The following is a 24,820-nucleotide window of genomic DNA, read 5'->3' on the forward strand; positions in this document are numbered from 1 at the left end:
GCGCAGAACGCAATCGCAAGAGAAGCGATTGTGAATGAGAGCGAACAAAGGGACAGGTTGTATGTGTGTGCGCCAATCTAGTCGCCACCCCGCGACAGCGCACACACAACAGCAGATACGAAACAGAAACGCAACCGCAAGAAAGGCGATTGCCAAAAGTGACACAAGTCAGATCAGAACAGAATACGAGGATAGCAAAGGCACAGCAAATCATACAATAAGGAGATACGGAAAATAACAAACGCTAACTGAACGCGAACACTGCACTCATTCGCAACAGTGCACGCGTTCATGCACGGTCTCCACGTGATAAGCACAATAGAGACAAGCACGCCTAACTAACCATTGACAGACAAACATGTAACAGAGGACGCGAGCGCTTGCTTAACGGTTACCTCACCGAGCGTTCGTAGCAGACAAGACAGACACACGAAAACAGGGACAAGCGAGAGATAGGATCCACAGCACTAGCGAAAGTGGCTAGCGCGATCCAGGAAGACAGAACAGAAGCATCCACAGCGCTAGTGCAAGATGCTAGTGCGATCCAGGTACAGAGTAGCAGAACAGAAGGATCCACAGCTCTAGCGCTAGGCGAGTGCGATCCAGGCAGAGTAGCAGATCAGAAGGATCCACAGCACCAGCGCAGGACGCTAGTGCGATCCAGGAAGGCAGAACAGAAGGATCCACAGCACCAGCGGAAAGTGGCTAGTGCGATCCAAGGAGACAGAACAGAAGGATCCACAGCGCTAGCGCAAGGTGCTAGTGCGATCCAAGTGAGACAGATCAGAAGAGATAGCTGGTAGCAACCGCTGCACCAGCTATACTCCAAGAACAGAGATCAGAACCATTTCCTGTCGACCACCGCTGGGACAGGACAATCGCAACAGAACAAACAAACAGATAAGCAATCCTAACTGCACTAAGGAAACCTGCCTAGTGCAGTTTTCCCGGAATTACTCTAAGCTGATCTTCAAACAGAGAGTTAGGCTGACACTCCTCCAGGAGTGTTACACAGGACTAAATCCTTATGGCCAGCCAAGCATTGTGGGAAACACATAGTACTTATAGAACAAGCCCACAATGGATGTGGCTAGGCAATTTCCATGATAAACGTATGCAAATTCCTCTGCAGCAAGCTGCAGAACTGACAAAAGATCTCTCTTAAAGATACCTGCAGAATGCAGACCTGAACAGTGATCAAAAAGCTGCCTGTCTGCACAGGCAGCTAAGCAGATTCTCACAGCAAGGCTTTCTAATCTTGGTTGCCAGTAGAGAGCTGTGACTACAACTCTAAAACGCTTTGAGTCTCCCAAGAGACAATTGCAATATAATTATTATTATTTTTATTAGAAGGAGTCATTTCCTGTTGTGTCACAAGTCACAGGAAGAAAGGGAAACCTTTGTAATGGACCTCCATACAGCAAAACAAGCCTGTTTAAGGTCATACGCCTCCACACACTATCCCAACTTAAAAGTAGACATTTTGGGGGGGAATTTTACTTTAACTAAAAGTATTATAAGTTATATATATATATATATATATATATATATATATATATATATATATATATATATATATAGTTAACATCTATTAGGACATCATCATGTATCAACATAGTTTTACTTTTATTTTTCCGTATCCTTGAACTCAAGGGCAGGTATGCTTATGACTTAATTTTGCCACTAATTTAATTTGACATTCAAGCTTGCTAAATCATAAATATGAACCTGTGATGAAATTCATCTGTAACTAATGTGAATGCCGTCTGCATAGAGCAGACTTCTTAGCTATATATTTCATCTTACTAATAAAGGAGCACTAAATATGTCTCTGAGTATCTGTGACCAGCGCCTTTTATGGGACCTCCCCTCCTCCCCCCACCTCCTGAACCTTTGTTTGATTACAGCGCATCATTCCATTAATACGTTTCTGCAATAGCGAGGAGTAAAATGCTCACAAACGTTCTATGCTTGGGCAATTTTTTTCCAGGCAGGGATCATTGCAGTTCACTTAGACGTTCAAAACAGTATGCTAAACACCCAGCGTTATTTTATTTAATGGCCACACTTTCTGATGTGCACCACAGCAATTGCATACATAACGGCAGAGACTAATTGGCTGCATGCCTCTTATGCTCCTGATAGAAATTAAGTGCACACATAGCAGAATGATCGGTGAACCTAAAGTAAAAAAAGTCAGATAATTAGAAAGACAGATCGAGCAACAAGGTAATGTAATTAAACCGATTATTACAGGGCTTTATTTAGTGTATAATAAAACCTTTTTTTACAACAGGTATTAAAAATGGCCAGAGAAAGGCAGACACAAAATGAAAATCACATTGATGGCTACTGAAGCTCCAGATTTCTTTAACAACTGGATTGCCCAAATACAATTGCATTTATACCTCCCACTTCTTGTGTGAATAAAAGCAGATATTGCCTTATATGTCCAGGGGGCAAGATGAAGTCTGTCTGGGACTGAGCACTGGCCTATCACTGGATGGAGTTCTTCCATCGAGATATTAGGCAGATGGACTCTGCAGAATTGATTCCACAACCGATTCTTCATTTCTACCTAAGAAGGAATTCTGTAAGAATCTTCTTTAAAGTGACCCTGAACTCAACTAAATTCAATACTAAACTTCCTCCAGCCCCCTATAGTCCATGAGGTCTCTCAACGTCCACTGGGCTCCCTCCATTCTCCTGCTGGTGGCTCTGTCAGTTACCCGGCTGGGAGTTGTTCACAACTGCGTATGCGTGGCCTGTCTGCACACCCATCTTGCTCACGCACCCATCCCTGAAGCATTCTGCGCATGTGTGGTTCTCGAAAGAATTGACCACGCATGTGCTGAATGCTCACGGAAATGGGCACATGAGCAAGACCAGTGCACAACTCCTGGCTGGGTTGCGTAACTAATGGAGCTAACAGCAAGAGAATGGAGGAAGCCCAGAGGACTCCAAGGGGGACTTCACAGACTAAGGGGTCCTGGCGTAAGCCCCAAGTAAGTTTAATATTCCATTTTTTTAGTTATGTTCAGGGTCCCTTTAATTATTTCACCATGAGGTCATTCTTCCCAGCAACTTTGTACATTTACTTTCAATCACTAACATTAACCAATTGAGTGCTCTCAAGTATTATAGAAAAGGCTGATGTCACATATGGACAACTTTATCAGCCAATCTTTTCTAATCCATAATCCTTCATATATAAACTATAGAAAGGCTGGGCTTGGATCAGAGCTGGTCTGGGCGAGATGCAAAAGAGGTTCCAGCTGTAGGTGCTTAAAGTGAACCTCCAGACTAAAAATCTACTCAGCAGAACTGAAAAGGCTTGGTGTTTCTTTAACAGTTTCACAGCATCAGAAGTTTGTTTTTCTTACCAAAGCATCATTTTTAGCTGCATTTTTAGCTAAGCTCCACCCATCAAAGAAAAAAAGCCTGGGCTTTTTTTCCCTGATGCTGTGCAGAGCATGATGGGATTTCCTATGTTGTTATTCATGTTGCCTAGCAACTTGGAGGGGTGATCAGCACACAGGACAGTTGGAACGGTGTCTCCCTGTCACCTTCTTTCAACCAAAAAGATGGTTGCCATCATGAAATCAAACATTTGCCTGTTCTTTTAAAACAGGGTGGGTAAGAGATTATATTCCCTATCTATTTTAATTAACATAACTAATGTAACTTAATGACAGTATGTTTGTTTAGGCTGAAGTTCCTCTTTAAGCGGGAGGGGATGAGGAGGGCATAGATTTGAATGAACCAAATCAGTGTTTTTCCTATGAGTTGCAACTCTGTGCCATCTTATACAAAACCTCCAACATCTCCTGGAGTTGAGGAGTCAAATATCCTTCCGCACGGCATTGTTTGAAAACTTTGCCCTGTTTGGAAGCTGTTATTTCTGCCAGGGTGTAGATTTCACCATACCGCCGACGTGCATTCCCAACGCTCTCATCACTCCTGCCCATCGCATCACTCTCTACCTGCTGAAGCTCACTTTCCCTGCTGTTGGTATGACAGCAGAGCTCTGTGAGGCAGTCAGGACCCTGTCATCAATGTGAGCAAATCCCATTGTCTTACATTGATCACAGGGTCAGGAGCTAACCAAATTGGCTCTTGACTGGCTCACGGAGCTCTGCCGTCTCTATGCGGGTGGGCTGAGACAAGGGGCGTTAGATGTGTATAGCGGTAGCGGCGATTCATTAGTTTGCAGCATTTTTGCTGCCAGTGGTCTCTGGTCCTTAAGGGGCCAGAGACCACTGGTATTGAAGTGATTAAGGAGGGAGTCAAACTTAGGAAAAAGTGGCATGGATTGGAGACTTGTAATGGTATAAGGGTGGATAAGTATCTCTGCTTAGCAATGTTTAGTGTAATGTCTAACCAAAAGCAGTTATTAATCATGTTCAAGTAATCCTCCCCGTCATAGGGAGAAATGTTCCCAAGTGCACCTATGATTATCATTTATCATGGGTGCATGTCATTTCCTTAAGTTTCTGATGTCCATTTGCATTAAGACCTTTTTCACATTATGTAATTTCAGGCTCTAAGGCAGGCATTGCTGGATGATTCATTGTCAACCCCATTCAATGATATAATATTGAAGGGAAGCATCCATGCACAAAAATGCAGCAGGCAAAACATTTTGTCTGCCATTATACATCACATCACAGTGATGAGAAATAGCAGAACTAAGAAGAAGTGAGATGAACGAGCTTAATGATGTCGGCATTAAAGCTACATTGCACAACACAAGAAATAAAAGACCTTTACCTGTGCTTACACTACCAGCAAACAGCAAAAACTGAAATAAAAGTGTTTTTCATATGTTCTATTGGATTAACTAACCACCAGTCCTGTATTTTGTACCAATGTTCATATTTCATGTTTAGCATTGTCTGTATAATTATGTACCCCTTGTTGTTTTCAGACTTTGTACAGCACCACTAAATATGATGGTGCTTCACAAATCAATAATAATAATAAAAGTTTATTTACTACTGCATGTGCGTTCTTACACAAGAGGTGTAATCCTTGGCAGCCAGTCACAATATTTTTTTCACCTATAATCTTTATTACTTTACATTTTGTTTGGGAAAAGTGTGGTTATTTATCTTTGTGTTTTCAATAGCATCACTGTCCCAGTCCTGTATATTTAGTGGCTATATCACAACACTTTACACTTAAAGAGACTCTGTAACAAAATGTTCAGCCTTATTTCTTCTATCCTATAAGTTCCTATACCTGTTCTAATGTGGTCTGGATTCCTGAAACCTTTTCTAGTTGCACTGTCTCTGTAATATATCTAATCTTCTTTCCTTTGTCAAGCTTTGTCAAGCCAGAGAGCAATGTGCTGCCTCTGCTGTGATAGGGAGAAGTTATGCACTCCCCCTCCACGTCTACCTCTGCTCTCCTGCGTGCTGTGTGTGTATGAATCACATGCAAGGTCTCTGCTCACAGCCAACGTGTCTACAGGCTCAGGAGCTGTGACCTTGTGAACAGCTGTGAGTGCAGAGGATCAGTGCTTAGCCCAGACAAGCAGCTAAGACAACACTGGGAGTAACATTCCAGCAGTCATGTCACATTTGAGAGGAGCCACTGCAAACAGGCACCTGCTCTGATGATGTATTTCCTCTTTGGCGGCCATCTTCATTGTTTACGAAAACAATGAATAAAACAGTGATTTTATTACCAAGAAAGCAGAGGGAAGCGGCGAAAATGTCACAGAGGGGGCTAGGAGAAGACAACTAGCAGGCTGGTAGGTTTATTTATGTAACATTTTCAAAGTACAGATTCTCTTTAAAGAGAACGTCCAGCCCAATGTGAGAGACATATGGAGGCTGATATACTTATTTCCTTTGAAACAATGCACATTGTCTGGCTGTCTTACTGATCATCAGTCTCTACACTTTTTAGGGCCCATTCGCACTAGAGCAATTAGGGTGATTCCCCTAAATCTCTGAAGTGCTAATGCAATATTAACCCTATGGCAGTGATCTCACTGCCGCAATTGGTGTCGATCGCGGGTGATTTGTGATAAGTGCCAATCACCAAGCGCGCAGCATTTTGCTGCATTTTCAGAGTGATTGTGATACAGTGCTTAAAGCGCTAGTCGCGATCACGCAATGAACGCAAATTTGTACAATGATTTTAACATAGTAAAACCACCCGCGCAAAACACTAGTGCTAAGTGCTAGCGTTTTGCTTCTTCAAGTGTGAATGAGCCCTAAGTCCTATGGCACAAGCATGGGTTTCTGACAAAAATCTGACAAGATTAGCTACATGCTTGTTTCAGGTGTGATTTTCAGACACTACTTACCAGAAACGACTGCTAGACAACTGGTATTGTTTAAAAGGAAATAAATGTGGCAGCCTCTATATGTTGGGTACTTTTTAAAGAGTAAATATAATGAAAGTAAAATATTTTATTTTGAAAACACATTTAAAATTATATTGCACTATTGATTTTTTGTTTCTAAAATTGGATGTGACATTTCAGCCCTTTCTATTGTTTGCATTTCACAGGTTTCTGCAGCTTCATCTCTATATTCCAGCCACTTCCCTGTTATTGCTGTCCTGCTTCACTCTGCTCCTGATAAATGTACTAAAATGTATTAAAAAAATCCACTTCATATATATGAATTACTACCCACTATTAGACATTCATATGCTCTTGGATAAGCACCAATAGATTGCACACCATACTCTCCTCTGAGTTACCTCACAAACAAGTTCACTTTATAAGTAACTAGTGACCTTAGCCTGTTTAAAAACGGGCTAGGTCTGTCTACACGCGACTGCGTGCATCCGCATGTCGCGCACCCGCCACACACGTGTGCACACACCTGCCACACCCGGCCGCCCACTCACACGCCCGCCTGGCTCCGTCCCTGTCGTTCTGCCTGTGTGAGGCTGGGACCGTGCTGCGCAGTAGCAAAAAGCACCGACCCAGCTACACAGAGACAACTGTCCCTGCTGTACGCAGGGACAGTTGCCTATTATTATATAGGATGCCAGAAAAAGGAAAAACTCTGTGTCCAGTGACACTGACAGTAATAAAAGCAATTGACAAAATGGAGGATCTTAGTTTCCAAAACAGACTGCAGTATATTTTGTACTCAGTCAATTCCTCACTTTGCAGTTCCTTCCTTAGAATTGGACTTTATAGTATGGTATACACATGTTCATTTTCTCTTACTTTATGAATTATAAGTTTCAATCCCTCCCCTTAGACCCTCTAGGTATACTTTTAAAACAGAAGAAAGAACAGATGGACACTTCCAATAGTACAAATAGGGCATAATAAAACTGGTTCCCATTGTGTAACCTCACATCCTCAGACAGAACTATGAAGAGCTGCTAATTATGGGAAGCTAGTAAAAAACAAATGTTGGAATGGATACTTATATAAGCAGTGTTTAAAATGCAGATAGATACAGATAGAGTTAGAAGACGTACGTTGTGTCTGCAGATGCTGAATTTCTGTAATGCTATGCTTCTGATATGCTCAGTGTGAATCCAATCTCTGTATACAAAATCCTTTATTGACTAGTGGAAGAAGACAGGGTAACATACCAATGAAGTTCCCTCCAGCTACAAGGCTTTATTGCTGAGCATAGGAATCCCTGCACACAGGTAACAAAGATATCCCACAGTTTTATGTTATGTTTGAAAATGTAAAAAAAAAAAATAGATTTGTTTTGTCTCTACTCAATGACAAAGTCTTTCCTGTGTCTCAGAGAACTAAAATGTATGAACTATTGATCTTTTTTACTTATCCCCTGCTCTCAAATGCCCAGTTCTCTGCCAGGAAAGTTTTTATGACTGCAATTCCTCATCAGTGAGGGTTGCTATAGCCTGATCCCTACTGTAAAGAAACTGTCAGTTGCATAGCTGAATATTAACTCTTTTAGGCACGGACAAAGAAAACAAAAAGAACATGCATAGGTATTTGTATGTCTGTCACTGTCCATACAGATATCTATCTTATCATATCATATGTCACTTAACCTATTTTGGTTCCTGGACGTAGAAACTACGTCCAGGAACCATGTGCGCTACCGCGTGCTCCCGCGGCCGATCGCACGCGTGCACGTGCGCTCCCAGCCCGCGGTTTGTTAGCCAGGCAATCAGTGAATCGGGCTACGGTGCCCGATCACTGATTCCTCTCCCCCGCTGAAAAAGCGACAGCTTCTCTCGGAAGCTGTGCTTTTTCTGGCCGTTGCCTCCTCCCTGCGTCACTATAAGCGTGTGTTACGCTTAGAGTGACGTCATGTAAACAAACTCATGGCTGCCATGTTGTGGCCAAAAAGTAAAACTACAACTAAAAGTAAAAAAAATTAAAAACAACACACAATTACATTATAAAACTATAGTTTACATCCCACCCTCCCAAAAATACCCAAATAAAATGTTTAATATAAAAAAAAAAAACCATTACAGTAAAAAAAAAAAAACATGTAAATATTTACCTAAGGGTCTAAACTTTTTAAATATCAATGTAAAGATGACATATTTCTATTTTTTTTTTATTTTAAACTTGTAAATAGTGATAGATGCAAAACGGAAAAAATGCACCTTTATTTCCAAATAAAATATTGTCGCCATACATTGTGATAGGGACATAATTTTAATGGTGTAATAACCGGGACATATGGGCAAATGCAATACGTGAGTTTTAATTATGGAGGCATGTATTATTTTAAAACTATAATGGCTGAAAACTGAGAAATAATGATTTTTTCCGTTTTTTTCTTATTCTCCCTGTTAAAATGCATTTACAGTAAAGTGGCTCTTAGCAAAATGTACCCCCCAAAGAAAGCCTAATTGGTGGCAGAAAAAATAAGATATAGATCAGTTCATTGTCATAAGTAGTGATAAAGTTATAGGCTAATGAACGGGAGGTGAACATTTCTCAAGTGAAAACGACGGAACGCGAATGGGTTATGGTTTCCTTTAAGCCCTATCTTCTATTGATATTAGTCTATACTATTTTATAGTACAAACATATACGGTAAAAGCTGTTACTTTCTGACTTTTGCATGGGCTGATTGGTATTAGAAAATATGCAGACAGAAATGTAAATCCTAGTTGTTTCCCCCTTTACCCCCTAGGAAATATCAGCACTTATGCATGTATTGTAATAACTATTTTAAATTAAGGCCCTGCATTATTGATTTTAGATTAGACATTTTAATCACACCTTTTTAACTATTATTATACAAATACTTCAGAGTAACCAAGCAGCTCAGGGTGACCCAAACCACTAGGAATGTATAGGGGGATAAAAGAGACTGAAATACCCTCCTACTAATAAGCAATGCTAGGTGAAATGTGCCTTCTTAAAACAGAAGGAAACTGTTGTACTGGTCCAAGCCCTATCCCATACAGCCATATCAATCCCTGCCAAGTACTGATGAGGACCAAAAGTCCGAAACAGGCTGTCTACATGTGGGGTTGATGTGGCTGTGTAATATTTAAAGCTATAGGCTTGCTATACACCAGCGGTTCTGGATGCTTGCCTGGCTTACAGAAGCGAAAATAGATAATTTAGTAGTGGTGCATTGTGGGTAACCACACATGTTCACTTATAGCTGAAGTATTGCAAGTTTCCTTCTGTTTTAAAGGGGGACTGAAGAGAGAGGTATATGGAGGCTGCCATGTTTATTTCCTTCTAAGCAATACCAGCTGCCTGGCAGCCCTGCTGATCCCCTGCCTCTAATACTATTAGCCATAGCCCCTTAACAAGCATGCAGCAGATCAGGTGTTTCAGACTTTAAAGTCAGATCTGACAAGACTAGCTGCATGCTTGTTTTTGGTGTTATTCAGATACTACTGCAGAGAAATAGACCAGCAGGGCTGCCAGGCAACTGGTATTGATTAAAAGGAAATAAATATGGCAGCCTCCGTATACCTCTTACTTCAGCTCCCCTTTAAGAAGGAACATTTCACCAAGTCTACCAATACTTTAAACCCATATCCAGGCACACACGCTTAAATCTATAGAGATACTGTGCAACAAATTATATTTTTAGCCATGCATTAGCACTTCAAACTCCAACTATGGTAATAAACGTACCTCTTTAGGAACCCCTTCATCAGCAACTTCCTGCACCACAGAAGGCTGTAATTTCCACAAAGAGTTGTGCAACACCCTCTTATAGCATAAATGATATAATAGTACTGAATACAGCATCAGCTGCAACCACAAAGCCTGTTAATAACTCATTCAGATCTGCTATTTTGGGTCACATGGGCACATTTTTTTTAATACAGTGTTTTCAGCTGAAGGTGCTACCTTTGAAACAAAAAGGTATTATACAGTATGTGCGCTCATGAATCTATAAAAGTATCTATTTAGATCTGACAAAGACTTGAGATCATTATGTCTTATAACTTGTTTTCAAATAATTTCTAGCTTTTTTCAGTTTTGTTTAATAAAAACTTTCATTGCTCCTGCTATGCCAGAGGTAGGGAAACTAACAGTGGGAGAAGTTTCTGGTATAAGCTCAGCAAGAAAAGTAATCATTGCAATATTGTTTGCATAAACCATTCCTAAAGAAAAAATTGATATTATAGTGAAAAACAACTGAGTTTGCATAACAGTTACTTTCTTTGTTTATAGCGCCATTTTAGAAGAAAGCAAAGCCAACACCTCAAGGAAATGTTTCCATTTGTGTGTTATGGCTTAAAATGCTCCCTGCAACAAAAGAACAAGCAACTTAACCTCCTTCATGATTATGACGTAATGTTTTTTGTCACATATAAAGGACCTAAACATTTATTGTACTGTACTAGTTGAATTTCAGGTGTACCTTGCATACACAGATGCAGCCTCCGACATGGCATCTATACAAATATCAGAAAAAAATAAAATGCCCAGTAATTTTTCACTCTTTCAAGTGAGTCGGTTCCCTGAGACTGGTGTATAGCTAAGGTTTTCGCCCATTCAAGAAAGGAAAAAAATCAGAACCAGGAACTAGTGTACCTGAGATGATAAAAAATTTAAAAAATGATACTGTTTCCCTGAGATTAAGACATCCCTGAAATAAGCACTAACAGGAATTTTGTGCATGCTTGAAATATAAACCCTACCCCGAATGTACGCCCTCGTGACAGTAAGGGGAAAAAGTAGGGCAACTTGTGTTATTCCTGGAGCCCATGGTCTCACCGGCAGGACCATGGCTCTGTCATTGGGCCAATCACTGCACTCACTGCTACTCAGTGAGTAGTCCCCATAGGCTGAAACTCTAGGACATAGGGGCATGGAGTTGAGGGAAAGAAGAGGATGCAGGGGGACATCTGAGGACATGGGGACAGTATGACATTGGAGCTGTGAGTAAAAGGAGGATGTAGGGGGACATTGGAGGGCACAAGGGACTCCAGTTGGAAATGGGAGACACAATGGAGGACCTAGGGTGACACAGGGCACAGGAGGACAAAGGATAGAGTAGGACACAGATACAGAGGGGACACCAGGAGGAAACCAAAGGTGCAAAGGGGACACAGGGGCACACAAGAGGTGGATCCAGCAGAGGAAGAGGCAGCACAGTAAGGGAGGCAGAATGACACACAGCACAGGAACTTGTGTGTTCATAGAAATATAACACATCCCCTGAAAATAAGTCCTAGACTCCTAGCACATCTTTTGGTGCAAAAATTAATATAAAACACTGTATTATTTTCTGAAAAACATGGTACATACATGGAGCTTCCTCCAGTCCCCCTTCAGGCTAATTGGCTCCTCACTGTCGTTCCAGGCCACTTGGATCCCCTGCTAGGCATCCCAATAATTCTGCCTGTCGGGTCATGTCAGGCAAGCAGCATTTCAGTAATGATTATCCAAAGACTTCTCACTTAGAGCCAGACTGAGCATTACTGCTATGGTCATTCGGCAGAAATATTAGATCCTCGGCTGAACTGCTCTTTTCTTAAAGAACAACTCTAGTCACAGATCTAAAATTGCATATGCATATTACAGATACAGCTAAGACTCAAAGGCTTCAAAATGTTCCCCTGCAAGACGTTGCATGTTTCTGTAGCTAACAATAATAATTGCACAGCTGTCTCATACCATGCAATTTACCTGTTAAAGGTCCAGCTTTTTCACTCTTAGTGGTGGAATTGTTTCCACTTATTTTCTGATTGAGGGTATTTCATGTGCGTGAGCGAAAGCAGAGCCCTTGACTTTGGAATGCTAGCTAAAAAATCCTTGCGGCAAGCGAGTGCAGTATTGCATGTCATCAAAGTAATTGTTATCCATAGGCAGAAAATCTGCTCTCTCATTCTTGTCATGGCGGAGCTGTTCGAAAGGCATTATTTTGTGTCTGTGTTTGTTTCATTAACAGTAGACTTGCTGAATGCCCGTGACCCATGCTAGAGCACAGAAAAGCTGACATCTGCTCCTTTCCACTGACTGGCTGCTCACTGACATACACTTTGATTGGACCAGTGGATCTCATGATATTCAATTCTCGCTGCAAGTCTAAAGGCGGTATTTTAGAGATCATTATTTCTACACTTTCAATCAAGAGAAAATGGTTAGTGCTCTTTTAATTATCATAAGGCTGCATAAATCTAACACTCTCTTGCTTCTTCTCAAAAAGGAATTTCATTTTCCAAAGGGCAAGCAAATCAATTTTGCCAGGCACAGTTGCAGACAGCATATGTGCAGGACTCAAAGGACATCCAGTTGATTGGGGTGAAAGCTGAACTGCAAATGGGCACGATGCATCAAGCAGTACATGAGAGAGGCTTGTGCTGCCTGAATCCCAAGTTTTCCATACTTTTTAGTTTAGTCTCGTATGTTTAAAATGTATTGTATTCACAGAAAAAATATTTTTGAAATACAAGGGAATATTTCTCCATGACAAGATAAATAGAATAATGATTGTGCCTGCATGGTAATTTGAGATTACCATTGTGGCAGAATTAGGGCACTATCTTTATTAATGTTTAGGGAATCTGTGATGTGCATTCTAAAAATAAAGGTTACCCTACATATAGGTATTTTGCGTCCGATTGACCACCATAATAGTTATGGAATCGGATAAAAATTGGTGCTGCAACAAGCATGCCGGATTGACAATTTCACCAGTTTCTGTCTGAAAGTGTTTGAATGGATGGATCAAGCAAGCTGGAAAATGTAAGACCAATGTGTTTGATGGTGGGCAACACCCGGGTGAGCGACAAACGCAATGGAGCCCCCAGGCCTCTGTTCCTCCAAATGTTAATGTGCCCATACAGTAAAACTCAACTGTCCGTCCACCCCATATCCAGCTGCTCTCTCGATATATTCAGGGTCCCACTTGGCACCTGCAATGGCACATGTGTGACATCACTTACGAGCCACATGCTATATGTGGCAGCCACATAGGATGCAAATGAGGAAGAAGGAGCAGCTGGACTTGCTTTGACCAGACAGGGAAGAGATTTAAATGCATGGGCAAGGGGGAGGGCAATTAACATTTGGGAGGACAGGGATGGAGACAGTGGATGTGGCATGCTGAAATCAATCAGGCATCGGAATGCCATGTATTAGCAGCTAACCAATCTCTCTTTTTTCAGATTCCATCAGAGAGAGATCAGTCTCTTGGTCAAACTGCCCGTACATTGCTAGATGTATGGAAACCTTAAAACCCCCTTTGGAATAGAAGGACACTTGTGAGGCAAATTGCTTTAAACTGCCAAAGAATACCAAGAAAATAAAAAATATAAAAAGCAAGAAGATAGATGGGTACTAGAGGGAACTAGGAGTGGAAGAGAAGCAAGATAAGCTTAGGAAAATTAGGAATCTGCACACTGCACAGGTAATGCAACCCAAAACAGAGAACAGAGCCAAAGACCAAAGCTGATGATCAGAGACATTCTTATGCAACATCTTGCTGGGAACAAGTTCATAAGCTTAGGTCCAGTTTGTATGTTTATTTATGGGCTTAGCAGACACCACTGTCTCTGGTCTGTTTTCCAGCAAACAAAAGCAATCCTCTAGGGATATCTATTTTAAGACTACTGACTTAAAATAGAAGGGTCAGCCAGAGAAAGTCTGCAGACATTATAAACTACAAGAAGATGAGATCTTATAGAGTCTTGCTCCTGATTGTGCTCACTTAGTACAGACTGACTAGAAAAACTATACAATGTATGCTTTGAAGCTTTATTGAGCCACATTAGGAAATATCACAGTAGCATGTACTGCTATAAAGCGATTAATAGTAATGTAGTAAAAACAGCAGGGAAGAACATGTTCTATTCATCTGCTCTCCAATACACTGTGGAAAAAAACTGCTAAAAATGACCCTACCTGTGCCATAGGGTTCATGACACTACGCTGCAGGGTTCAGTGAATGCAAGAAGCTCAACGCAGGTGGCAGAAAAAAAAATAACATAGTGTTGCAAGAGTTATCTGATCAAGTAGTTGCAAATGAAATTACTTTACCACTGCAGATAAAATCCCATGAGCTCTCAAAACACATAAATACTGTTCAATAAAAGCAAAGTAACAAATCAATACTCAATGAGCCTGATCCAATTCACTTTTCCTTCTAAGGCCACATACACACATCAGACCATAGTCTTTTGAAAATGAAAGATCACAGACCAATTTTACCCCCTTCCATGTAGTATGAGAGCCATACCGTCACAGTCTTTTCTATGGAGCTGAACTCCCATCAGAAAAAAATCTTTGCAAGATGCTGCACACAAAGATGCTGTACAGACACAAAAGATCTGTAGCTGCAAAAGATCTGTTCCTGCCAAAGATGAGTTTCTGCAAATTGCATTCATAGTCTATGAGATCTGCAGATCATCATACACACCTTGTTTAACTGACATTCATCTGCAGATCAGACAATCATCTGCAGATCTGAAAATCCATCCTGGTGGATCTTATCTGCAGATGAATGTCTTTTAAACAAGGTGTGTATGATGATCTGCAGATATCCTAGACTATGAATGCATTTTGCAGGAACGGATTTCTTGCAGGAACAGATCTTTTGCAGATACTGATCTTTTGAATATCTTCAGCATCTTTGTGTGCAGCATCTTGCAAAGATTTCTGTCTGATGGGGAGTTCAGCTCCATAGAATAGACTGTGTAAGTATGGCTCTCATACTACATGGAAGGGGGTAAAATTGGTCTGTGATCTTTAATTTTCAAAAGACTATGGTCTGATGTGTGTATGAGCCTTAAGTTTTCTCCTAGATGATATTTTACATGTTATCAATACAATATTTTTTAAGCCACCAGCAAGCAAGAAAATAAAACAGATAATTTTGACAGTACTTTTTTTACATACTTTTTAGTAATTTTTCAATTGCAAAGTGCTGAAAAGTTATTTTAAACAGAAGATAATCATGGCCTCCTATGAGGAAACTTAGCAAAAAAAGTGAAATGGAGTAGGCCCATTGCATGTCTAAAGACAAACATAAGTAAAAACATGTACACTTTGAGCATAAATGGTGCATATGATAGATACCATTGAGTCCCGCATGTCCTGTGTGATAACACTGAAGGCATTCACGTGAAAGGCTCCACCCAAAACCTATAACCATGCGACCTCTTCTGGAGTTAAGTGGATAGCTTTTATAAGCACTTTGTGATTTTAAAAGCTCATGCTAACGGAATTTTATGTGTGTGTTCTCACTGAAACTTTTGAAAAAAGATTCTCACAGTGCTTTTGTAAAAATCCCATAGCATTGCATTAGCAAGAGCTTTTAAAATCCCTAGTGCTTAAAAAGCTCTTGCAGTATAGTATACCTCTAGATTGTAAGCCTTCAGGCGGGGTCCTCCTCCTTATGGGCCATATTGTATTTCTGAACTCGGCAGCGCTAAGCACTGGCAAGTTCATAATTTAGGCGATGGGGGCATCGCCTAATCCTATTAAACTTAAGACCCCTCCAGGGGGTCTTAAGTGTAATAGGAAAAGAAACTTGCTTGGGCCCAGTGAGTTTTTCACACTCTATCCAATTACACTGTTCATGTCTCCAGGAAGCGATGCTTCCGGGCAGACATAAGCGTTAGCTTAGGCCTGCAAAGAGCAGGTCTAAACCAGGTAATGCACATCGTCGCCGCATCATCTGGGGGGTCTCCTTTAATAAGGAGACCCCCAGAGCTCCCCGTCGGGTCACCACACATTTTGGAAGCCCCCCACGTAGCTCTGCTGGGCACCCCTGTAAATATACATACCGCTGCTAATCACCCGATGCCTCTCGCTGCAAGTTCCGTTGCGTAATTACAGTGTATCTGTCACTGTAATTATTGTGCGCATAGGAGCCTGGGCAAAGCATCTTTCAATCTGAAGCCGGGGCTCCCCATTGGTCCGCTGTCTGAGCCATTTTATTGCCATCTTGCGAGGATTACCGGCAAATCCTCTTGCCCATTTCCTTTGTGCGATGGCCGATCCTTAGGGAGCATTACTCAGGTGAAAGCCTTTGCAATGCACTTTGTTACCGGGCGATGTGGAGTGTGGTTTACGCTGTGGTACTGTCCTTCAGCACCACGGCCTTGCTCCCCACACATGTGCACACTCGCCAAACATCTACCGCCATTTTCTGCCACAGCATCTGGGGGTCTCCTTTAATAAGGAAACCCCCAGAGCTCCGCGTCGGGTCGCCACACATCTTGGAAGCCCCCCACGTAGCTCTGCCGGGCACCCCTGTAAATATATTGTACATAACACTGCTAATCACCCAACGCCTCTCACTGCAAGTTCCATTGTGTAATTACAGTGTGTCTGTCACTGTAATTACTAAAGTATACATGGTAAAGGAGGAAGTAAAATTCTTTCTGTAATGGCATTAATGGCAGCATAGGCCATTAATGTCAGAATGTTAACCTTCTGAAATGTTGCAAATGGTGATTAAAAACATGAGTTTTTGCAGTAGTGTAAGGGTCAGTTTCTGAATTAGACGTGGCGTCCATAGCTGAAGCTGCAGCCAAATCTATAGCCGTGCCATACCTGGCTATAGGGATTCGGGTGCATGCTATGGAAAACTGCAGCATGCCATCCAGAACTGCATCAGCATGCAATTTGGATGGCAAGCCTATTGTCTGAATAGGCAGCTTTTCCCCGTCAGGCACACATGCAGGGAAATGCTGCATATTCTGAGGTAGTAGAAATGCGGCCTTAGTTAAACTAATTGTTATGAACCTCACTGACAGCAGAGCTGGTGACCACTCTGTGCAGCACATACAAGAGATGAGACAGCAGATATCGGCAATAATGTTCATTGAGAAGTGCAATAAATATATACAACAGTGAAATTTGGTCAGTATGAACAATACAACCACAGTGAATAACTCCACACGCACACACCATACAAGACTAACTAGAAGTGACAGGAATATATACAATATACAGATCCAAGAACGCAGTACCAAATCGTAACCAAGAGCAAGTCGAGACAAAGCACAATATCAAAAACCAGGATAGCAATGAAGTACAGAATCGGAATCCAAAGACAGGTAAGTAAACAGGCAAGAGGTCAGACCAAGGAGATCAGGAACAGGCAATGGGACCAGGAGTTCAGGCAGCTAGCAGCAAGCAGAGGCCTAATCCTAAAGGTGGCCACGCACCATACAATTTTTTAAATATCTGTTCAATTTAAGAATTGCGATCCATTTTTCTGACTGATTGTAGCAAATTAAAAAATCTGACCAATGTACCACACACCTATGTTCAATTTTTCCCCAACTATGATAAAAATGATTGGAAACTCTGAGAAAATTGCTAGGGTGTGTATATTAATAAACTTACAATCCAACACACACCATACAATCTTTAGAGAAATTGAACAGAAATATCTGGCATTCCGGATCGATTTAAATAAAAAAAAAAACGGAATTCCGATCGGATTTTTCAGTCGAATGAAAAAAAAAGCTTTCAATTTTTTCGAGAGATACGATCATTTTCATTGAATTGCTGTAAAATCGGATCATTTTATTGTATCGTGTGTGGCCACCTTAACTGAAGCTCTGGCAAAGTCGGTAGCAGGGTGGAGTCTTCAAATAGGCTCTCTGCAGCTGACTGCATAATTGCAGAGGAAAGTCCAGCTGAGGACATCTGGTGGTAAGTAATAGAAGTACACAGTGCTCCAAGTCCAAAGTGCCATCTACAGGTAAACCAGAGAGTAACAGTCTTCTGTAACTGAATGAAGAGAGCTACCTGCTGGTGAGCAAAAGTCCAACAGTACTTCATGTAAGCTATGCCACCAGCAGGTAAGACAGGGAATAGCAGATCTCCTAACACTAATGAGTGTGACCAAGAATGATACCAGCAGGCACCAGGCAATCTCAAAACAGTCTGGAGCTGAAATTTAAGATCATCCTGTAGGCCCAATAACTATAGATCATTAATTTTTTTTCCAATGTACGAAAAAAAAAATGCACGGGTTCCTCCCTCCTGCTGTAATTTATGGCACTTTGCATCCTTTACCATTGTTGTACTGCGCTCATGTATAGGGCCTTTGAGACTGTTTTAACGAGATGGAAAAGAGCAAAGTAGGTGTAATCGTCAGAGCTAGCTACTCTAGTTATGCCCCAATTTTATGAGCAGCATTAAATGACAAAGACACATTTGAACTGACATAAGCACAGAATGTTCCTCTTTCCTTCTACATTAAAACCATCTCAAATCTTTATTTTTGTTTCTAGTTGTTCTTTTTTGTTTGTTTGTTTGTTTTCCTCAAAGGGAAAGATTTGCTACACCAGAAAGATCCCTGTTTAAAGGAAGGAAGAGCTCAATAAGTGAGAGAACACACGGAAAAACTATAGCCTGAATGTCTGCTTGTGTAAGGAATAGCTTCCTGAACAAACTACGAGAATGCTGTGAGGCAGAGCAGCCTAACCGTGTACATTTCACTTCCGAAGTGAAATGAGGGAGAGAAAAAATCATTTGAACGTAATCTAAAAATCTGCTGGAAACAATTAGCACTATTTAGAGGGGAAGACGTCAGGTGGCACCCAGGAGAGAAGTTGTTTTATAGAACAAAGTTTCTGTGTGGTCTGTGTTCTGCGATGTAATAGTGAGTTGACTGTGCGGAGAAAATGATAAAGAGTCCTCTGGGGGAATATACAAAAGGAAGGATGAAACTCAATGTGAAATCATTTGGCTGAGTCAAGTTTCATTAGTCCGGGGGGACTAATGCTGCTACTTCAGTTTTGAGGCATTAACAATCCAGCACAGGCCACTTTTGCTAATGTCCCTTCAGGATCACCCTGTGGGGACTGTGATGGAGAGCATAGTCATTCTTTTAATTACCAAATCATTTAATGTTCTACTGCACTTTCTCAAGCATACGGGCTCCCTCTCTCCAACATATGTACTTATAAAATAGATGAGACCTGAGAGATCTTGTCTGACTCCATATGGCTTCTCTTAGCGCAGAGCGCAGGGAGAAGACGTAGAAAAGGTCTCATAACAGGAACAGTCTGTTTATGTTTTCTTACATTATAAAGTCTTCTTGTAAAATGTGGTGACCTTTAATATTCTGCATTGCACACTTGTACCTGATAAGTTCCGCATCTTGCATTTTGTTACTTTCTGTGCTGTATAATCTGCACATCATGAGCTTCTTCTTTACTTATCTACAGAATCAGCCTTAGTGCCTGCTACACAAAATACAATTTCCCATCTGATAGATGGTTCAAAAGATAATTTTTGACAGGTCCGATCTGATTTCCGATCAATTATGTATAGAAGTGATCGGAAAATTGATCAGAAAAATGATCGGAAATCAGATTGGGCCTGTCGGAATTGATCTATTCAACCGTCTATCTGATGGGAAATTTCATGGTATGTAACAGGCATTAGACTTATGGTCCACTATGCAAAGTCTTACTAATATGGTAACTTAATTTGCATTACTGTATATGTTTTTCCAATATGCTACAAGATATATTTATTTATTTTAACTAATATTAACCTATTGGGAACAGTGTTGCTCTGGCCCTGACCAGACAGCTCTTAAGGACCAGAGAGCCTGTTTTATTTCTATTATTACTTTGTGATCACTTGGATTGGCTCAAATTAATTCCACGGCCAGGCACCATGTACGTATGTTCCCGGCGGCATTGTTTTGGGTAGAGATGGCCCGAACCTCTGATTTTAGGTTCACGAACCGGGTTCGCGAACTTGCGAACTTTTGCGAACCGCAATAGACTTCAATGGGGAGGTGAACTTTGAAAACTAGAAACATTTATGCTGGCCACAAAAGTTATGGAAAAGATGTTTCAAGGGGTCTAACATCTGAGTTTTTGCATGGATGGGTGGGATAGACGCCAAAAGTCTCGGGGAAAAATCTGGATTTGACGCAAAGCAGCGTTTTAAGTGCAGAAATCACATTGCAAGCTAAATTGGAGGCCTAAAATGCTTTAAAACATCTTGCATGTGTATACATAAATCAGGGGAGTACTGCTTCACAATGACACACCAAACTCACTGTGTAACACACCGCAAACAGCTGTTTGTGTTGTGACAGCTGTGCTAGACTGGTGCGCACCATGGTGAGAGTGCAGGCGATGGCGGTTTTCAAGCCCATATGGTCGCCAGGCAGAGGTAGCTCAATGATAGAACAACAGTGACTGTCCAGCTGATCAAATTTGGTCTGTCCACAATGAAGCAACAACCTTATTATCTTTGGTGTCCCCCCCCCCGGGACACTCATATAGCCAGCGGTCATTGCTTCATTGTGATATGCAAGCCCCTTCACCGCGGCAAGGTAACGATCACGAAGAGGAATTGACACATGTACATGCCTTTTGTTTTGTTGTTGCAGCCGCAGTGCAGCCAGAAAAATTAGGCAGGCATGTACACGCACCAGAAAAATTATTATAGTGGCCGCTGCTAGCAGCGGCCTTAAAAATTCAGGAATCTGCCTGGAGTCCTGGTGGACCCTGTTGGTGGTAGCTGAGAAGGCAGGCAAGCGGCCTGCAGGCAGAGATGCTGTGTGGGGACCGACTTAGTCTTGGGGCAGGCAGTCACACGGCATGCAGGCAGAGATTCTGTGTGTGGGGACTGACTTAGTCTTCGGGCAGGTCTGAGCGTGCTTTGCAGACCAGGCATTCGTGGTCAGATGGACCCTTGACCCAACGCTGTGTGCCAGAGATGTCACCACTTTCATTTCAACATCACGGTACAGTTTAGTTATCGCTTTTTTTGAGAAAAAAATTGAGGCCTGGTATCTTCCACTGCAGTGTGTGGCTTTGCTTTTGTGTGCTGCTTTTCCTTAGGTAGTCATCCCATTGCAGTTTGTGCTTTTTAATAATGTGCCTTCGTAAGGTAGTTGTCCCTACGCGGGTCTTGGTCTTTCTGCGGCTTAATTTTCAGTGGCAGAGAGTACAGATGGCATTGCTCTCATCTGAGGAAGACACACAAAAAAAATTCCACACCGTTGAGCCCTGGGGTAATGCCACTTTGGTGGTGGCAGGCAACTGAGTGTTAAGTAGGGTGCCAGAATCAGAGCAGGAGGAGGAAGATATGTCACGCTTCCGTGCGGAAGCTGAGAAAGATGAGGTGTTCTGTGTTAAATAGTCAACTACTTCCTGACAATATTGGAGGTTGATGGCACGTGTCTTCTTCTGAACAATGTACTTTGGTCAAGGGCCGCACAAAGTCACGACAGCGCAACCTCGAACAGACCTGCCAGGGGGCCTGCCTCTGCCTTTTGTTTTGTCCATATTGGGGGCAGGGGGGGATGAAGTGAAAGGTATGCACTGACTTGACTAATACAGTGTGCAGTCAGTCACACAGGTGCAGTTAACAGGTATGCACTGAGTGGTATATCACACTGCGTGCGCTCACATAGGTAGGTGAGTGCACTGAAGTTAACAACAAGTAGTAGGTATATGCAGTGATGGGTATTACAATGTGCACCTGTCACGCACAGACAGGTACCGAACAGGCACAGTGACACTGCGTGCGGCGCTCACGTAGGTAGGTGGGTGCACTGAAGTGAACAACAGGTAGTAGGTATATGCAGTGATGGGTATTACATGTGCACCTGTCACACACAGACAGGTACCGGACAGGCACAGTGACACTGCATGCGCTCACGTAGGTAGGTGGGTGCACTAAAGTGAACAACAGGTAGTAGGTATATGCAGTGATGGGTATTACATGTGCACCTGTCACACAGAGACAGGTACCGGACAGGCACAGTGACACTGACTGACAGGGCTGTATATAATGCAATTGGGCAACACACAAAAAAAATAGATCACAAGAACAAGATTAGCTCTCAAAAGAGCTGTTAAGGGGTGCTTTTTTTAAGCACTAACAATCAGCCAGGAGCAAGCTAACAAGCTTACAAGAGCCTAACTAAGCTTCCCCTATGAGAGTCCGCAGCAGCTATCCCTTCCCTAATTACTGCAGGCACACGAGTGAGTCCAATGCCTGACGCTGCCTGCCTTTATAAGGGGGGTGGGGCTCCAGGAGGGAGTGTAGCCTAAATGGCTACAATGTGCCTGCTGACTGTGATGTAGAGGGTCAAAGTTGACCTTCATGATGCACTATGGGGGCGAACCGAACTTCCGGAAAAGTTCCCGGTTCGATCGCGAACCACGGAAGTTCGCCGGGAACCGTTCGCTGGCGAACCGTTCGGGCCATCTCTAGTTTTGGGCACAAGAAAAAGCTGAGATATTGGTTTCTCCATGCTAGGCAAAGTAAGGGTATATAACAAATATATTCCCCTACTGATAACCTAGCCTGTCCTCTGAATGCGTAATTCAGGGTGCAGCTATTGCTGGCACATGAATTACAGTGTTTCTTTCCGCTGCTACAGCCATAATAACATTATGGTGTATAGTGGCGCCCAAAGCAGGTGCTACGCAGCTTGGGGCCGGCACCAAAACCAACTGTCTTGTCAGCAGACAACTGTCATCAGAAAGCTGAGGTTAGTGGCAAAGGAGCAGCAATCAAGGCATGTGCACACAGATGTGAAGAGGTGAAACCTGTGCCCTGTCAGAGACTGGTATGCACAAGCATGCCATAGATTTCACCACATGTGGTCCCAAATTTAACATATTCAAAGTGTATTCACACATTTAGAAGGGTTCCATTATGCAGTGATGCATTGGCCATCGCACTTGAATGACAATCTGATAGGGTCAAGCCACACCACGATTATCCAATTGTTTTCCATAGTCATTTTGTAAACAGTTTAGCTGTCACAAAGTATTTATTTGATATGCTCACTTTTCACTCATGACAGGATGCAAGTACCAAGTGCCATGTTTGCTGGTTGTCAGCTTCTGATTTTGTTCACCTCATGGGATAAATAGGATGGAAACATGTAAATGTTTAGGTAGAAGCTGGTACTCTCTTCCTTGATGGTACTTATGGTGCCCTTACCGTTTTAAAATAATCAAATACTATGTAGCATCGGAGCCAAACTATGATGTCATTTACACGCAATTATTTCTCCTAGATTTACTTTATAGAATACACCTGAGCATGTCTAACACACACTATACTTCCAAGTATTTTACAAGTATTTTAGAAAATAAGAAAAGTACCCTTACTCTGTAGTAGTCCGTGCTGTAGACATCTCTTGACATGCCAAAGTCTCCAATTTTCACCAGCAGATTGGCTCCCACTAAGCAGTTCCTTGTGGCCAGGTCTCTATGTACAAAGTGCTGTGATGCAAGGTAGACCATCCCTGAAGCAATCTGCGTGGCAATATGCAGCATCTGGGACAGGCCCAGGTCTCCTTTTGTTTGTCGTGGCTGTCCATCAACAAGGATCATTGCATCTGGTCCATGGGCTCTGAAAGTTCAAACATAACAGGAATGTTACTATATGCAGCCTTATTAAATAATGTCAGACTTTCAGTTACACAATGTAAGCATGAAAGGACACAATGTACATTAAATTAATTTCTGGTTATAATTTAAAGCACATACACATGAAAAATCACATTATTATCCTGAAAATCAAAGTTAAATGTTAATAAAAGGATACACACACTATAGTGCTGTTTACATAAATTGTTATGGAGAATCCATGAGAGAGCTTATAGCGCTATTACTAGCTCCTACTAGATTCTACATTAGGAATAAATAGAGAGCGTTCTACTGACAGGAGAAGCAGAGACCTGGGCATTGATATGAAAGGACGTAATAAACAATATCTCTCAATAGAAATACTTGCACAGATATACAGAAAGAGTGGTTGCATTATTTCCTGATCTATTCACATTTAAGGGAACAAAGTTAAAATAGAATTAATGATGAAAATGGAACTTTCAGTATCAATGTGTGACTTGATAGACAACTATCTTTAGCTAGAGCAGGTCTTCTAGCATAGATGTATTACAACAGTTAAAACATGTTCAACTTTCTCTCTAACACAGCCAGGTGTTTGCGATTACAGAGTTTATTAAGTTCATGGTAGAGCTGCAGCGATCTGTCTCAGGTTGACCATAGTGACTGATGTTCAAACTCTAGTTTCCCTTGTGCTGACCCAGCCCACTAATCTATATAATGCATGCATTATGGGAAATCACCACCCTCTCCCTGGTCACATCGTTTTACAGTGGCCCTGTTTGCTGGCATTTCTAGGAGTAGCTTGGCCTGGCTTTATTTTGTCCAGATGTATTGTCCATTTTCTTCATGATTATTCCAAAATAGAATTCATGCAAATCTTCATTATATACAAAATGTGGTCCACTGGACACCCCTCCTTATGTGCTCAGCTACAAAGTATATTTTATTAACAATAAAAACATTTGTCAACACAACACAGTATTTGTCATCCAACAGATAACATGCACTATACATGTGTTTCAGTCTTCGCTGATCCCCTACCTCTTCTTAATATCAACAGCCG

The 24,820-nt window shown here is 41.8% G+C and overlaps 1 protein-coding gene across 10 annotated transcripts in view; it reads right to left on the reverse strand.

The window, feature by feature from the left end:
- Positions 1-24,820, reverse strand: part of NTRK3 (neurotrophic receptor tyrosine kinase 3) — a 977,566-nt gene that overhangs the window by 18,933 nt on the left and 933,813 nt on the right. For 9 of the 10 annotated variants that reach the window (XM_068275164.1, XM_068275165.1, XM_068275163.1 and 6 more), the window contains one exon: positions 23,509-23,758. In XM_068275164.1, coding sequence (XP_068131265.1) covers positions 23,509-23,758 — 250 coding nt within the window. The remainder of the gene's footprint in view (positions 1-23,508; positions 23,759-24,820) is intronic. The other variant, XM_068275166.1, reaches the window with a different exon arrangement.

This window comes from Hyperolius riggenbachi, chromosome 3, assembly GCF_040937935.1.
Source record: "Hyperolius riggenbachi isolate aHypRig1 chromosome 3, aHypRig1.pri, whole genome shotgun sequence".
Taxonomy (NCBI): domain Eukaryota; kingdom Metazoa; phylum Chordata; class Amphibia; order Anura; family Hyperoliidae; genus Hyperolius; species Hyperolius riggenbachi.